The sequence below is a fragment of the Pecten maximus genome, chromosome 4 (genome assembly GCF_902652985.1).
Source record: "Pecten maximus chromosome 4, xPecMax1.1, whole genome shotgun sequence".
NCBI classification, from domain to species: domain Eukaryota; kingdom Metazoa; phylum Mollusca; class Bivalvia; order Pectinida; family Pectinidae; genus Pecten; species Pecten maximus.
Genome location: NC_047018.1, coordinates 18,019,547 through 18,037,845, shown reverse-complemented (window position 1 = coordinate 18,037,845; position 18,299 = coordinate 18,019,547). Strand labels below are relative to the sequence as shown.

Below are 18,299 nucleotides of genomic sequence, written 5' to 3'. Positions count from 1 at the left end.
AGAGAGGGGGATCTTACTAGCATGTTGTCGGCATTGGTTTCTAAATGTTAATGTTTTGGTGCAAGTGTTGAAAGGCACCAGTTAAATACATTTATAAGTGTACTAGGGTTCTGATATTTGGTTTAAGGGTTTCTGTGGAGGTTAAATTTTACTTCCCAGAGTAGAATAAATTAATTTTTGGAAAAAAACTCAACTCTGATTTTTGAAACATTTTGAACTTGCATACCAAATTACTAATATTGGGTAGGGACACACGAAATCATTACACGCATGTAATTTTACTTTTATATTTTTTGTCTCAAAAACTAATGGTTTTGGTGTAGGCAGGCTTCAGTACATGCTTTAAAGTATATAGTAGGCTACAAATATTTGGTACCTTCAGTTGGAGATTATCATTACAATGTATTTCCTTGAATAGCACCAGAGGATAATTTGACACAATATGCACATTCAATTTTTTTGTATACCTATAGTCAAAATGCTTATCTTTTGGGTTGGTCCAAAATCCAAGATGGCCACCATGGCTAACAGAACCACTATACTTGCTACAGAGTATGCATATTACAATAGTACAAGACTCTGACCGTTAAGGCCTATTTGTTGTTTATTTTTATACCCCCGCAACGAAGTTAAGGGGGGGGGGGGGGGGGGGGGGGGGGGGGGGGGGTAATACTGGAATCAGGTTGTCTGTCTGTCTGTGTGTAGACACATTTTGTCCGGACAACTCCTATACCGATGGGCCGATTCCAATGAAACTTCACACACATATTAATGATCATGTGTAGATATGCATGCCACTTTCTTTTTCTCAAAATTATGGTTGCTATGGCAACTGGTCACTATGAACAGGTTTTCCGATAAGAACCATAACTTTAAGTTTGTCCGGACAACTCCTCCTAAACTGAAGGGCCGATTTCAATGAAACTTTACACAAATATAGAGGACCATGTGCAGATGTGCATCTCACTTTATTTTCCTCAAAATTATGGTTGCTATGTCAACTGGTCACTATATTACTGGGTTATCTTAGTTAGCCTCTAATTAAGAGTTCCAATTCACCATTGACTCGTGCAGGTTGCAGGAGTATTAGTCAGCCATCCTGGCGACAGTTCTAGTTTGTTCTATCATTAATAAGACGAGAATTCCACGGAATTTGCCTGCTAAAAAGTTCTTGAGTTATTGCACGGTATTTATTCTATTTATAGTAAATGACCTTGACCTTTGTACCCGTTAAAAAAAATCCCATGCAAGCAGTTGTGGAATGGAAAAACTGCAAAATTGAGTATGATAGACCCAAGGGAACTCGAGTTATTGCATGCAACAACCCCAGGCAACGGAGTCCCACCCCACTTAAAAAGTTTTTGGAAAGCTTGCAAGTCCAAAAGTAACTACCTCACAACCTACACCTCCCCGCATTCTTGTCCAAACCTTATGATGTGTGAATTTGTGTTAATAAGTCATGCCTTTGTTTTCAGTTATTGCTGTTTCTTTCTTGTCCATTGGTATATTTTGGGATGGGAACAATTTACATGATAAAGCAATGCCCTAGAAACTTTGTTTTCATGGAACAGATTTGCCATAAAGCTTTCCCGGGACAATGGAGTCACTGAAAACTTTAAAAGCTTTCTACCTCACTTACAGAAGGACTTTTGTTTGCATTGCAAACTTTTATCATTTGTCCTGTAAAAGATACTGTCTTCTTTCTTTTGAAAAGAAATATTGAATTCCTATACCAAATTTTGTTAAAACTGGTTCTTGAAAATATGTACAGATACTAATTTTGAAGCCTTGCATAGCCCTTCGCTCCAGTGGATTAATAATCAAGTGTTATGACAGTGTTATGACATGTTCTTTGGGCTGGTGGATACCAAGATCATGGCTTATGTTCCAAGGTGAATGTTTCATAACAACATGTTCTTCGGTTTGGTTTGTTTTTGTTTAACGTCCTATTAACAGCCAGGGTCATTTAAGGACGTGCCAGGTTTTGGAGGTGGAGGAAAGCCGGAGTACCCGGAGAAAAACCACCGGCCTACGGTCAGTACCTGGCAACTGCCCCACGTAGGTTTCGAACTCGCAACCCAGTGGTGGAGGGCTAGTGATAAAGTGTCGGTTCACCTTAACCACTCGGCCACCGCGGCCCCAGTTCTTCGGTCTGGTGGACAAAATGTGTAAGTTAAATCAACCTTAAGCGCCGATACTGTTCAAAAAATCTTTCGATTGCAATGAAAAAAAGAAAATAATAACTGAAAATATCAATATACATACTAGAATTTAATTATATACAAGTGTATCTGGCTCCTGCTCTGTCATCTCACTTTACATTCTCAACATATAACATCTACACGATATGATAGCACAGCGTAAGTATCAAATTAATTGTAATGTTTTGACTGAAGGAATGATGGTCGTAAATATCTGCAAAAAACAAAGCAGTAACAACTTAATTTCTATGTAGATCTTAGTACAAATGATAGTGATTTTTTTCAAACACATAAAACCATTTAAAATTGTCATACTGGTGCTGTGTTAATTATTGCCATGTACAGTCAACAGAAATTTGACACATTGTACTTTCAAAACTTAATTTGAAAATATTTTATCAAGTACAGTGTATTGATGAATGCTATGTACAACTCAACTGTAAAATGATTGCTTTTGCAATGCTGTTTATGTCTACATTCTTATTTTTGATAACTTGACCATTGGCCCGAAGGGAATAATCCTAAGTAATCACTTTCAATGATTTAATATATTTTGGAACGGATGCAGGGATGAATTGATACATTGCATTATGAATGACTTTTACAAAAACATGAAGTTTCTGATATTTTTATTTTTCATAATCCAATATTGGAAAACCCACATAACAAAATAATGCCAAGTGATGTAATCCGTCTTTCCATTTTAAACCTGTATTAAGAGCTCAAGGAATTCTGTAAGTAGTTTGTCATTATTAGTGGTCTCTTCATACAGGTCAGTCTACAAGAAATAACTCTAAACAGCTGTCTCTTAAGTAATTCAAGATTGGGTGGTTTTAAAAGGTGGTAATCTCTTAATACAAGAAACTGCCAGGGAGAGTTTTGTAAGTTGTCTCTTAGCAAATGGTTGCTCAGGAAGGACAAACTACTATAGTATAAAACACTATTTAAATATACAAAAGGAATAACATCCATACAACATTTTTACAAAGTAATGCTGGACAAAACTGGTATGGATTATGTCATCACAGTATGACTATACTGGCATATTTAATGAGATCAAAGAATAGACTACAACTTAAGAGGGGGTTCAAACATGGAAAGCAAGGATCCATTCCTGAGATCACATTTCAAATAGGGTTGTTACCTGATTTTATTCACTGAGAATTGAAAATAGATAAATCAATTGGGAGGAAAAAGAAAGAGGATCAATCTGAGCAACAACAACAGTAACCATGAATAATTTTGGAAAGAACTTCAGGCTATGCCTGGCATTCAGTCCATTTTTTTTGTACAAAAATATTACCATACCTGCTGAATAAAGTCTAAATTGTGCTTGATCATAATCATGTAAAAACAACAGGACAAATAAATAAACATGTTTGAGTATCATTATCTATTAACTTCATAAATAGTACAAAACATTATAAATTACAATTTTATTCTGAACCTTTCTATTTTAAACAATGCCTCATAACATGTATTATACCATCAAGTCAGATATTACTATTTCATTTATTTCATTTCGTGTAAAACAAGGAATATTTACATGTGTAATTGACCAAGTTTTCCCAAGAATAAAGTAGCATCAGAGGTAGAAATAAGAGGGCAAACAACTAAGTTATCAATATATTAACCAGATGCAGACGCCTGTTGTCAAAATATGGAAATTTTAACTTTTTTATATTCCAACAAAGAAATTATTTGATGTCTTAATGAATTTTGTAGTGATAAATATTACATTATGGCAAAAAGAAATAATGCAACAAATTAAAAAGAAAAAAAAAGATATTAATATATGATATGAATGTCAAAGTGAAATCTACTAAGGCATTATACATGTACTGTATATTTTATTTCTGAAAGACCATTAACACACTAATATATTTTTAGATTTACTACACTGTATATAAAAAAATATTGTCTGAGTTCTACATCCTGTGATTAACAAGCAAAGTGTCATGTTCCTACAAAGATGTATTCTGGTTACACTTGAGCTATCCAAAAAGTAGTTATGATTAATGTATGCAGTTGTTGGTGTATAAGAATGAACAATGCTTGTATTGGATCCACTGATTCAGATACCCTTATTTCTACCCCCGAAAGCTTGAAAAATTCATTTAATTGAAAACAAATTAATACTGTATTTTAATTTAATAATGAATAAAACCTGAACATTTCAAATTATCAAAACCGACAGTATTAACATTTATGGGTATAATATGGTGAAGACATTCGATCTTCTTAAATATATTGTACATTACATTATAATTATTAATTTATTATTTAATTTTTTGCCTGTACACTGTAATTTGATACACCAGATATCAAGGGTAAAACATCAACTCCCACTCATCCTCTATCAAAATTTATTTCTTTAGACCAGAATTGTTCTATCCAATAAACAAGTGGCCCAGAGGACCTGTATCGCTCATCTGGTTGGATTTGACCATATCACAATAATGTTCATGTTTAATTCTTTAAGAGCTTTATTTGTTGATGTCGAACAATGCTATATATGGTTGTGGCATGAGATCAGTCACCGTTTATGCAAAATCTGTTCCACTTCCCATTTAGTTCAAATCCATTCAGTACTTTGTGACAAGTAGCAATTTAAAGGACTCTCGCCCCAGGGGGGAATCTGTTCCCCTTCCCCCAAGAATGTTTCTAACCAAATTTGGTTCAAATCCATTCAGTACTTTATAACAAGTAGCGATTTAAAGGATTTGCTTCAATTTCCACTATTGGGTCTAACCCCCTCTGGTTTCAGGGGGGCCAGTCACCATTTATGCAAAACCTGTTCACCTTCCCCCATGGATGTTTCTGACTAAATATGGTTAAAATCTATTCAGAGCTTTATAACTAGTAGCAATTAAAGGATTTACCTTTATTCCCCCCTTTTGGCCCTGTTCCTCTAGCCCCAGGGGGTCAAAGTCACTGTTTATGCAAAATCTGTTCTCCTTACCCCAAGAACCTTTCTGACCAAATTTGTTTCAAATCCATTCAAAACTTTTTGGCTAGTAGCAATTTGAAGCAAATGTTGATGGATGATGGACAGACGACATACACCACACCATGGCATAAAGCTCACTGGCCCTTCAGGCGAGGTGAGCTAAAAACACCTTGTCCTGAAATACTGATACAGGTGTTCAACCAAAAATAAATTAGTTATGTACATCAAGTCATTTTTACAAGTAAATATATGTACAGGATATACTCAGGTTCACAGACATCACCTCCAATATAAATGAGGCTGCTGGTCCCTTGATGTAAGTGATCATGTCTCTTTAAAACACACAAACAAGCATGTGTACGCACATTACATGCAGTTGTAAAAATTTGTAACCAATATAAAAATAATACAACACAAAAGGGGAGGAATACCATAATAGCACATGTAAGGCAGATTTGTTAAATAGTTATTTCTCTTGCACTTCTCTACAGTTTTCATCGAGCAATTTCAAATCATTCCAATCTCATCAAACACTTACACTCACAGTTATGAAATGTCCAATGTTTCCCATGAATAATGTACCCATTATGTAATACCCCACTTTAAAACATCAAACTTCCAAATAAACATATATTAATTGCTGAATATTATCACACACTGATTAAACTGTTTCTCAAGATAAAACAAATAGAGAGGAAGTGTCTCATTTTTATAGTGAACTCCCCTCTATTGTGAAGTCAAGTATGCAGTGTTTGTACCACTTTTTTTTCATTCCAGAAGACTACGGAGAAATTTACAATCTATTGATAATTTAAACAAAATTAAACCAAACTGTAGAAGATGACTTCTTGTTTCTGTATTGAGGTACAGAAATTTGTATTCAGTAGTCTGTAATTTTGTTGTTTTGTTACATTATATTAACAATGGTTAAACATTTTCAGTAGAAACACATGTTTACAAGGTGTCAAAAATGATATTACAAACAATGTATAACTAAATAGCACAACCGATTAGAGGTAAAATCCCAGAGCATAACATAGGCACTAAATATGGTCATGGCAGTTTTATTTTCTATTTTTTTTTTTTTTTTTTTTTCAATTACAACTTAAATTATCTAAATTGATCATTTAGTGTAACAATATTTATTAATTAAAAAAAATTACCCACAAAAAATTCTACCTTAACCAATATATAAAGGCCGTAGTCTAACAAACTTGCATTTCTCTGTCTTATTAAGCTCTGGGATTTTATCTAGATTGTCTTTGATGAAATGACCTGAACAAAGTTGAAAAAATTCCTTTCATGAAAAAAAGAAAAAGAAAAAATATATGTCCACATACAAACTATGCCATTAATGATCAGATACATACATACCAAGAATTCTCTTAATAGGACCTCATGAAAAATATAATCTATATTAAAAATCAACATGTTCACACCATTCAAAATAATGCTTCTCAAAAAACAGTTATTCCATCAGTGGCAGTGTGATAGCTATAGACATCCTTTTGCAATATTGTTGGAACAGTTACAACTTCTTAGTATTTCAGTTTCAATATGTGGGACAATTTATCTTATACTTACTAGGGTAAAGCCTTCATAATAGTTGACTGGCAGTAATTAATATCTTTCGTTTACATTTAATAAACAGCTCAAATCAAAACTAGCATTCTGTATGATTGCTGAACAAGCATACTGGGTATCTCTAAAGCAGTATGTCCCTTACCAGCTCTCACTAAAAATAGTAACAGTAACCTTAACCTTGACCTAAAAACTGAGAAAAACAAATTTGCTAGAGTAATCAAGCCGCTAGAGCTCTCATAAACTTTGGAATTATGTACATAAGTACAAGAAGGACAGAGGAAATCTATAGTTCCCCTGACTTCAAAGGTGGAGGACAAATAAAAACCTGTAATACCACTGTTCCAACAACACAACAAAAAGCCCCTGAACAATGATATTTTTGTTCAAAGTATCGTTATCATCAAAATGAAAGACTGTTACTGAATAGTTCCCTGCAGTATTGATTGTAGCTGCTGGATGATGTTACACAGATCCAGAGGAACTGCTTGGCATACCTGTATTGTAATGGTCAAAACGCTTTACGCAGTCTTCTAGATTCTGTAGGAGAGAAAAAAAAAAAAATTAATTAAAAAACTATCTTTAAAATATATTACAAAAGTTTCTAGTTAATAAACTGATGCTCACATTTTGTGGTGACAAATGCAGGCAATAAAATCTATGTAAATCCTCCCCTAACCTTGGCAGTCAGAAGATTACCATTTAACTACAGTGAAACTTCTCCAAACCAACCAAGCATGGGACAGGATCATGAAAGATTCTGTTTGTAGAAGTGTAAGTCGACAATTCAAGATCTGAATATAATAAGTGGGAGGCCATTTTGTACACTATCATGTATTAAATAATATGCATAATTCAATATATGAGCTTGGTTTATGAGTGGAATATTAAACAATGCAGTTCATTGAATTTAGAAACTAAATGCAACAGTAAACTCAAATGGTGACAAGTGATAAAACTGATTTCATATGTGTGATACAAGAGTAAATCCACACTTAATAAGCTGGCATTGATGTAAGTTCATTTCATCGTAACTTCATTGTTACATTCAGCATGCTGCTACACTCCCATGTGATGATGATCAATCCCTTTAAACTACAAGACCCAGCTTTAAACAATGTGGGGGACACATTATAATCAGAGTTAATTCCCTTTTCAGACATAAATACAATCCCTACACTATGGCTTAACTTCTATTATTACTGAAAATTAATTTTCAGTCATGATGAAATGCTGGGTATTAAGAAGAATGAACAATTTTACAAGAAAATGCTAACATATACAAACCTCAGTCATCACAGTTTTGTCAAAATCTTCTCGATGGTGATATATACACTGGCTTAGCATACTATACAACTTCTCCAGCTTCTCTATATCATAATCAAGTGTAATTTTGACCAAGGTTTCCAACAAACATGCCAGTCTATCGTTATCAATAACCACCGGCTGGCTGGGAGCCTCCAGAATGGCTAGTGCTCGCTCCTGTTCTTTTGTCTGAAGCCGTGATCGTGTCATCCGAATTCCTGGTGATTGTTCTGTAATTAAAAACAAATGTTTCATTAATACACATTCAAATGTATAATAATTCCAGGTTTAGGTTGTTTGACCTTCAATTATTTCACATTAGATATAACAGTAAATAGAATTATGATAAAACCACAAATTTGTTTACGGAAAATAACCGTGCAAGTGTCACTTTTTCTTTCAAGATTTTTATATTCTTTTTAAAACTGGATGTGTAAGCCATAAAGTACAAGATTGTACAGATACCTTTATCTTCCTGTTCTACAGCCTTCTGACTTGTTTGATCTTCATTTTCTTTCTCCTTTCCAGGTACAGTTACTTCAGTTGTTGCCTAAACATTAAAGTAGAACATAAAGCACATTTCTTGACAACATTAAAACAGTTGTATATATTAAGCATTCTTCTTGCCACTGGGAAAAAATGAAGAAAAAAAACAAAAAAAACAAAAAGCAACAACAAGAGGCCCAGGCCATGGGCCTTAATGGTCACCTGAGTTTTTGATATATATTGGCAGATTTAATTCCAGTGACTTAATGCCCAGCATGCCAAAGGCCCAATATCAGGTCCCTAGGCCGGGCCTCTTGATTAGGGAGATTTTGTGTAAAGATTTTAGCACATTTGACCCCTGTGTCATTGAACAATGGTCAAGTCCATTCATTAGACATATCTTGATAGCCCTTCACCCCAGCATGCTAAATGCCCAATATCAGGTCTCTTGGCCCATGGCCTCTTGGTTATGGAGAAGAAGTTGAAAATGTAAATTGTTTATGAAAGGGCAACGATGGACAAAAGGCGATTAGAACAGGTCACTTCTGTCTCAGGAGACCTAAAAAAAAGGAAAGCTCCATTTGACCCTTTTTGACTCCACACATCAGCCCCTGGGGGTCACTCATGGCCAACATGTGCACACCATCAAACTGTCATCACTATCTGCTAATCCAAACCAAGATAGTCCGAAATGTGATTTCCCTAAATAAACCTTTGGTAAAGTTTACTACTTATTTAGGAGCAAATCCCAGGGTCACGAAATTCACAATTTTGGTAAAGCACTTTTTCAAGCCCATTCAGTTTATGAAGAGTATTTGATTCTATCTTATTTGGGTCTTGAAAAGATGATTTTTAAAATTTCAGTTAATTTGACCCCTTTTGGGCTTTGCCCCGCCCTCAATCCCTTGGCGGGTGGGGACCATATAATTCACAATTTTGGTTGACCTTTGGCCATGGAACGTTTCTGCAAAATTTTATTTACGAGGAAGTTGAAAATGTAAATTGTTACGGATGCACACCTCAAGATGGACAACGACAGACAAAAGGCAGTTAGAATAGGTCACCCGAGTCTCAGGTAACCTAAAAAATCCACTAGACCTCATAATTTCAAAACTGCAAAGGAGGAGTGCCAATTTGGGCACTCTGGTGGCTATCACTGATATGTTTTATTTTTTGTTAATAAATACCTTGATAGTAGTTGGTCATGATATGACATGAAATGAAGGTCAGGTCAGAGGCCATTTTGATTATAACAATAATTTTGTTTCACCACATGAATTCCCCCCCCCCCCCCCCCCCCTTTTTCCCCTCAATATTTTTGTAATATCAAAAGCTAGAAACAAGATTAAGTTCAGTTCTTAAGAAATATGTATATTTTTTTGTAACTATCTAAGCCTAGCCTGTGTGTATTCAATTTCAGAACATTTTCCACATCAACATAAAAATTAATTGATATTAATTAATTGATGTATAGCACAACAGTGAATTGCTTATGCAAGATGTTTGAAAGATTTTAGGATGATGTTACATACCATTTAAAAGATGTCACTAGTTGTGTAGTATGAATCATTAAAAACAACAAGAGATCCCAGAGGGATCTTGGCGCCCACCATTGAATGATCTTTATAGGTTCCATGTCAGATTGAACTTTTCTCTACTTTTCCCTTCCTCTAAGTCTTACTAATCTGTGTAAATTCAGAAACAGCCCTCTAGTACTTTTCAAACAATTGAACCTATATATAAAATTAAAGATTTAGCGATAATGGCTGTCTGTTGTTTTCGGATTGGTCCCAAAATGCAACACCAGGAACCAAGGGGAACCTACATATGAAATTTGAGAAAGATCCCTTCAGTACCTTCTGTAAAATAGCGATAACAAACTTCAATTGTCAAAATACAAGATGGCTGCCTGTCGGCCATGTTGTTTTCCTATTGGTCCCAAGATGCAATATGCAGAACTACAGACCAAGGGGAACTTATAAAAATGTTTGAGAAAGATCCCTTCAGTACTTTCTGAAAAATAGCGATAATAAGTTTCAATTGTCAAAATCTAAGATGGCTACCTGTCGGCCATGTTGTTTTACGATTAGTCTCAAAATGCAATATGCATAACTAGGCACCGAGGGGAACCTAAATATGAAAATTTGAGAAAGATCCCTTCAGTATTTTCTGAGAAATAGCGATAACAAACTTCAATTGTCAAAATCCAAGATGGCTGCCTGTCGGCCATGTTGTTTTCCGATAGGTCTCAAAATGCAATAAGCATAACTAGGCACCAAGGGAAACCTACATATGAAATTTGAGAAAGATCCCTTCAGTACTTTCTCAGAAATAGCGATAACAAACTTCAATTGTCAAAATCCAAGATGGCTGCCTGTCGGCCATGTTGTTTTCCGATTGGTCTCAAAATGCAATATGCATAACTAGGCACCAAGGGGAATCTACATATGAAATTTGAGAAAGATCCCTTCAGTACTTTCTCAGAAATAGCGATAACAAACTTCAATTGTCATAATCCAAGATGGCTGCCTGTCGGCCATGTTGTTTTCCGATTGGTCTCAAAATGCAATATGCATAACTAGGCACCAAGGGGAACCTACATATGAAATTTGAGAAAGATCCCTTCAGTGCTTTCTCAGAAATAGCGATAACAAACTTCAATTGTCAAAATCCAAGATGGCTGCCTGTCGGCCATGTTGTTTTCCGATTGGTCTCAAAATGCAATATGCATAACTAGGCACCAAGGGGAGCCTACATATGAAATTTGAGAAAGATCCCTTCAGTACTTTCTCAGAAATAGCGATAACAAACTTCAATTGTCAAAATCCAAGATGGCTGCCTGTCGGCCATGTTGTTTTCCGATTGGTCTCAAAATGCAATATGCATAACTAGGCACCAAGGGGAACCCACATATGAAATTTGAGAAAGATCCCTTCAGTACTTTCTGAGGATTAGCGATAACAAGAATTGTTTACGGACGGACGGAGGGACAGACGGACGGACGACGGACCACGGACGCAGGGCGATTTGAATAGCCCACCATCTGATGATGGTGGGCTAAAAATGTAAATTTATTTACTGCAATAATATACATTCCATCCAAAAATCTCTGAAAAAATTCCTCAAACAACATGTTGTCACGTAATATCTATACTAAAGGAAAATAATTTTTTTGAGACAGGAACTGACCTTTCCCCTCAGTTGTTTAGCCTGGTCCACACTGTCCAAGGAGTCTCCATTACTGTCTACTGAACTTCCAACACCACTGTCAACTTCCCCATTCACACACACTAGATTGTTTTTGGCAAGTGTGTCCTTGCTTGGTGTTGTGTGTTCTCCTGAGGAAGTTGTTGAGGTATGTATTTTGTCCTTGGTGGTCGTGTTTTTTACCTGAGATTCTGTTTCACACTCTTTACTAGAAGATGAATTTTGTAAACTACATGATTGTTCTATTTCATCATGTCCCTCACTACTTCTCCGTGTTCCAATCCTTTTCCTGAACACCGGAGAATTTTTCCCGTCTCCATGAGAGATGTCCATTTTGGACTCTGAATATTCATCATCCGTCATTATACGAGGACTAGCCTTAGGTATACTTGGTGAGTGTTTGTGGGGATCACTGTCTCTAGTCCTGGGGGAGTGGGTTCTCCTCCTGCTAATAGGTGACAACTGTCCTCTCTCCCTCGGTGACAAATCACATCGTGGAGACATATCTGTCTGATTTCTAGGTGAAAGGTCTCTCACAGGTGTTATGTGTAATTCTTGAGTCACATCAATATGAATACGGTCCTTTTCCTCTTCAATATCTACTTCCTCTTCCTCTTCTGTATTCATTTCATGCTCAAATGTAAACCTCCTTTTCCTCTTACGACGTTTTGTGTAACTCCAAACTATTTTTTTTTTTGGACGACTTTTGTGTGAAGAGGGTGATGTAAACCGAATAGGTTTCTTTGAAGACGAAACAGACTTTGCTGATGAATCTTTTGAGTTTTCTGTGTCTTTTTTTATTGGAGAAGTATTTCTCTTTTCCACTCGCCACTGTGCCTCAACCAATTCAAGATCAACTGATGACTCTGCATCGAGACCACGTGCCCGGCGACTCACACGGTAGCCACTGTTGATCCCTGACATAGGCGTGTTTTGACTAGAGGAGGTAGGTGTTTGTTGGGAATTCTTTGGCAATGTGTGGCAGAATTGAGGTGCAGAATCTGCTGGATTTATACCTAAAAATAGTTTACATGTTTTAATGTACGTACAACCAGGTCATAAGAACATTATCGGCTATTTGATTATATTTGCAGTCTGACACTAAAGGAAGCGTAAATTATAATACCCAGCTAATATTTATACTAGGATCTGTAATTTCCATCATTATACATGCATGCATATGTTATGTGTTCACTGTGAAGTTTAATGTTTACAGATACTCCCCACAAACTCAACAACTTTATGGTATATACCTAGCATAAAAAGTTCCTATCTTGTTATTTTTTCAAGTGGGTATTAAGTTTTCAGTCAACAGAACAACTAATTAGTTTATCCATGCTGGGATTCTTTTTCAAGTAAATCACAAGCACAACTACTTCAGGTATTGATCATTCATGAGCATCAAATTTCATAAAAACTGTTGAAAGAGGATCGCTGTAAATCAAAATATCGACACCTGAACTTAATTCCTTCCCGTTCAAGTTTCCTATCTTCTACAAAATAATCAGGCAAAAATTTGACTTTGACCATATTGGTGAGAAAAAATTGAGACAATTTAATTATCATCTTTAATGCTAGTTTATCAACCACAAACTATAGAAATCCTGGTGAAATTAACCAGGCATTGTGAACATAAATATGATATACCTCTTCGCTTCCTGGAGGCTACAATCTCTTGACAGCTTTTCTCAAACTCTGGGTCCAATTCAGCATTGAGGATGGCATTTGCGGTGTCTTTTAGGGCACAGGCTCTGTGCCTTATGGCACGACCTAAAATTACAAATTAAAACAATGATCAAGTTTTAAATATCTACCTGATACAGTTTCCTGAATCAAGCTCCTGTTAAAGTGGTAGCTCCTGTTAAAGTGGTAGTTATCTTGTGTAGACCTAACAAATGGCATTTTCATTTGTGGCCTATCACTCTTTTTGGGATTTTTGGGATTTATTATCCAAGAAAACAGTTGCCAATAAGTATAACATTTAAAATACAGAAAAAGTAGGAAAAACTTTCTGTACAAGACTCAGCATCTTTTCAAGAAGACAGGAATGTAATAAAATGTTGAGGGAGAAAACAAAACAGGCAAAGCAAGTCTTCCAAAATTGAAGCTAATGTAATTGTTCACGTGATAAGTAATTTGTATCCTACAAATATTTGTTCTGTTGGATCATGTGTCATATAGGATTTTCAACTTGATATTAATCTTTGATCCCATGCCAGTACTTCATTTCAGACACACTTGATATTAAGCCATGCCAATTAATCAGTTATTCTTTGGGAAATTGGGAAAAAAAGGGAGAAACAAGTGAATTTTTCTCCCTTTTTTTTTGCCAGAAATTCCATTTGGAGATTTTAAGAGGCGAAAGATCCCGATGTCATGGGAGCGATATCTATTCCATTTTTCAAAGTTAACTTGTATATTAATGAGTAATTCACACAAGATTTCATGCACAGATAACTAAAAAAAAATTGCATTTTAAAAAATCCAACAACTATCTATTGACATACTGCTCCTTGGTAAAATCAAACTCATGTCATTTGTAAAAAAAAAAAAAAACCCAAAAAAACCCCAAAATAACCAAAAAATACCATGTAAAATAACAGAAAATTGGTGAATGAGATGTATGTTTTTGAAGAATTCACAACAAATATGAAATATTAAAACGTTGACTCAAACAACCCATTTTCCATCAACCCCGCAATGATTACTTATATGGAATAGCCATAACAAAATATCACCGAACTACATTTTTCAATCATATTTAATAGGCAGTGATATATATACAAAATGAGTAATCTCATACCTTTAAAACAGAACAGAGTAAATGAACTATAATAATTCCTCTTTATTATTGACCATATTACAACAAATTGTAATACTAGATCTCAAGGTAAAATTGTATAAATCATGGAAGATAGATAGAAAACAATACTGATTATTATATTAAAACAAATTTACATTTTATCTCTACAGGCACAGACAGAGCCATGGCTTTATAAGATATTTCTATCAATTCAAGCTTCGAAAGCATAGCTGATATTTTAATCTTCTCCAGATTAATATCGGCTTAATGAATAAATAGCAAAATTTTTCATCACTGATAGATTGTTAGCCATTAGCTCAGCTGCCCCCCTATGTACATCCATATTAATTCTAAAAGTACGACTCAAGGCGGTTTCTTGTATTATTTATTTTGTTGTTGAACTATATCTCGCCTTCCCTTGTGGCTACTCTCATCCTTTTTTTTTTTATATTAATCATTGAAATCAATGAGACGCTTACACGACTCGTGTTTCAAGCATCTAGATGTGTTTTAATATAAATGACCTGGGAAAAAGTTGAAAAACAGGTAAAAAAATTCCGGATTTACCGATTTTTACTGAGGTGTGTGGCAAAATTTGTTTTTATTTTTTTCTGGACATGGACATTTTAGGAGCGGGATTCCCGACGAACAACTGATTAATTTGGTGGGCCTTACTCTTCTACCCCAATACTTAATTTTTGGACACACTTGATATTACTTTTCTACCCCAGTACTTCATTTGGGACACACAAACTTGGTCAACATTGCTTATTATTATCATCATCTGTTGGAATTTTTAAGCTAAGGTTTCACTTGAATTGAGAAATTCTTAATTTTTAAGATTTCTTGGTGGGTTTGACGATGTTTTTTTTTTACTATGCCTATAGGAAACTTTATCAATCTATAGTAACAAGCCTTCTAAACACGTGTCGGTCTCATCACATACCAATCCCTGACAGAGCTATAACAAGAGATCCCAGAGGGATCTTGGCGCCCACCATTGAATGATCTTCATAGGTACCATGTCAGATTGATCTTTTCTCTACTTTTCCCTTCATTTTACTAATCTGTGCAAATTGAGACATCCCTCCAGTACTTTTCACACAAGGGAATCCTAGCTATATAAGAAATTTGAGATTAAACGATAATGGCTGTTTGTTTGCCAGGTTGTTTTCAGGACACAAGGTACCAAGGGGAACCTACTTATGAAATTTGAGAAATAGAGATAACAAACTTCAATTGTCAAAATCCAAGATGGCGGTCTGTCGGCCATGTTGTTTTCCAATTGATCTCAAAATACAATAAGCATAATGAGGCACCAAGGGGAACCTCCATATGAACTTTGAGAAAGATCCATTCAGTACTTTCTCAGGAATAGCGATAACAAACTTCAATTGTCAAAATCCAAGATGGCTGCCTGTCGGCCATGTTATTTTCAGATTGGTCTCAAAATGCAATATGCATAACTAGGCACCAAGGGAAACTTACATATGAAATTTGAGAAAGATCCATTCAGTACTTTCTCAGAAATAGTGATAACAAACTTCAATTGTCAAAATCCAAGATGGCTGCCTGTCAGCCATGTTGTTTTCTGATTGGTCTCAAAACGCAATATGCATAACTAGGCACCAAGGGAAACTTACATATGAAATTTGAGAAAGATCCATTCAGTACTTTCTCAGAAATAGTGATAACAAACTTCAATTGTCAAAATCCAAGATGGCTGCCTGTCGGCCATGTTGTTTTCTGATTGGTCTCAAAACGCAATATGCATAACAAGGCACCAAGGGGAACCTACGTATGAAATTTCAGAAAGATCCATTCAGTACTTTCTCAGAAATAGTGATAACAAACTTCAATTGTCAAAATCCAAGATGGCTGCCTGTCGGCCATGTTGTTTTCTGATTAGTCTCAAAACGCAATATGCATAACTAGGCACCAAGGGAAACCTACGTATGAAATTTCAGAAAGATCCATTCAGTACTTTCTCAGAAATAGTGATAACAAACTTCAATTGTCAAAATCCAAGATGGCTGCCTGTCAGCCATGTTGTTTTCTGATTGGTCTCAAAACGCAATATGCATAACTAGGCACCAAGAGAAACTTGCATGTGAAATTTAAGAAAGATCCCTTAAACACTTTCTCAGAAATCGTGATAACAAACTTCAATTGTCAAAATCCAAGATGGCTGCCTGTCGGCCATGTTGTTTTCTGATTGGTCTCAAAACGCAATATGCATAACTAGGCACCAAGGAAAACTTACATATGAAATTTGAGAAAGATCCATTCAGTACTTTCTCAGAAATAGTGATAACAAACTTCAATTGTCAAAATCCAAGATGGCTGCCTGTCGGCCATGTTGTTTTCTGATTGGTCTTAAATCGCAATATGCATAACAAGGCACCAAGGGGAACCTACATATGAAATTTGAGAAAGATCCCTTCAGTACTTTCTCAGAAATAGCAATAACAAACTTCAATTGTGAAATTCCAAGATGGCTGCCTGTCGGCCATGTTGTTTTCTGATTGGTCTCAAAACGTAATATGCATAACTAGGCACCAAGGGGAACCTACATATGAAATTTGAGAAAGATCCCTTCTGTACTTTCTCAGAAATAGCGATAACAAACTTAAATTGTCAAAATCCAAGATGGCTGCCTGTCGGCCATGCTGATTTCAGATTGGTCTCAAAACGTAATATGCATAACTAGGCACCAAGGGGAACATACATATGAAATTTGAGAAAGATCCCTTCAGTACTTTCTCAGAAATAGCGATAACAAACTTCAATTGTCAAAATCCAAGATGGCTGCCTGTCGGCCATGTTGATTTCAGATTGGTCTCAAAACGCAATATGCATAACTAGGCACCAAGGGGAACCTACTTATGAAATTTGAGAAAGATCCCTTCAGTACTTTCTCAGAAATAGCGATAACAAACATCAATTGTCAAAATCCAAGATGGCTGCCTGTCGGCCATGTTGTTTTCAGATTGGTCTCAAAACGCAATATGCATAACTAGGCACCAAGGGGAACCTACAAATGAAATTTGAGAAAGATCCCTTCAGTACTTTCTGAGAAATAGCGATAACAAGAATTGTTTACGGACGGAGGGACGGACGGAGGGACGGACGGACGGACGGAGGGACGGACGGACGACGGACCACGGACGCAGGGCGATTTGAACAGCCCACCATCTGATGATGGTGGGCTAAAAACAGACACTAACCAGCAGGATCAGTGGCTGGATTGTACTCCAGGGCGTTACTACAGATGAGATTGATATCACTCATAAATTCCTTGGCAGTCTGATAGCTGTGGCGGTCTATTCTGGACATCATGGTGGCAAGATCCATTGGTTTTGTGATGATATCAGTATAGTCAGGCACCTAAAATAAGAATATCAATAAGTCAAAAGCAGTTTGCATACCCCTAGTTAGTGAATCTAAAGTGAAGTGTGACATCCACTTAAACAGAAAATCTTAATAATAATTCTGCAGATTTAGAAATAAGAATGACTATAAGAAAGAAGAGAACTCTTGTTATATATATATGGTATATATATATATTATTTCTAACCATCCATATGTGTTCATGTCTCCCTTTGTGGAACTCTCCTGTAAATAAGTTAGTAAAAGTTTGCAAAGGAAAGAAAATATGGTTGTCTGATCTCTCACTGCTAAGTTAGATCGAGTTATTTCGATGTATTCCCCAATCATCATGCTGTAATCTACTACACTCTGAGTTTTGTTTCTATTGTATAGACAC

General features: G+C 35.8%; 1 protein-coding gene across 1 annotated transcript in view; it reads right to left on the bottom strand.

Annotated features, from left to right (window-relative positions):
* Positions 1-18,299, bottom strand: part of LOC117326418 (ATPase family AAA domain-containing protein 2B-like) — a 91,421-nt gene that overhangs the window by 29,970 nt on the left and 43,152 nt on the right. Inside the window, exons 19-24 of the mRNA XM_033883167.1 lie at positions 17,761-17,920; positions 13,378-13,500; positions 11,713-12,746; positions 8,503-8,587; positions 8,020-8,267; positions 7,230-7,272 (exon numbers count right to left, since the gene is read on the bottom strand). Of these exons, the coding sequence (XP_033739058.1) occupies positions 7,230-7,272; positions 8,020-8,267; positions 8,503-8,587; positions 11,713-12,746; positions 13,378-13,500; positions 17,761-17,920 (1,693 nt within the window). The remainder of the gene's footprint in view (positions 1-7,229; positions 7,273-8,019; positions 8,268-8,502; positions 8,588-11,712; positions 12,747-13,377; positions 13,501-17,760; positions 17,921-18,299) is intronic.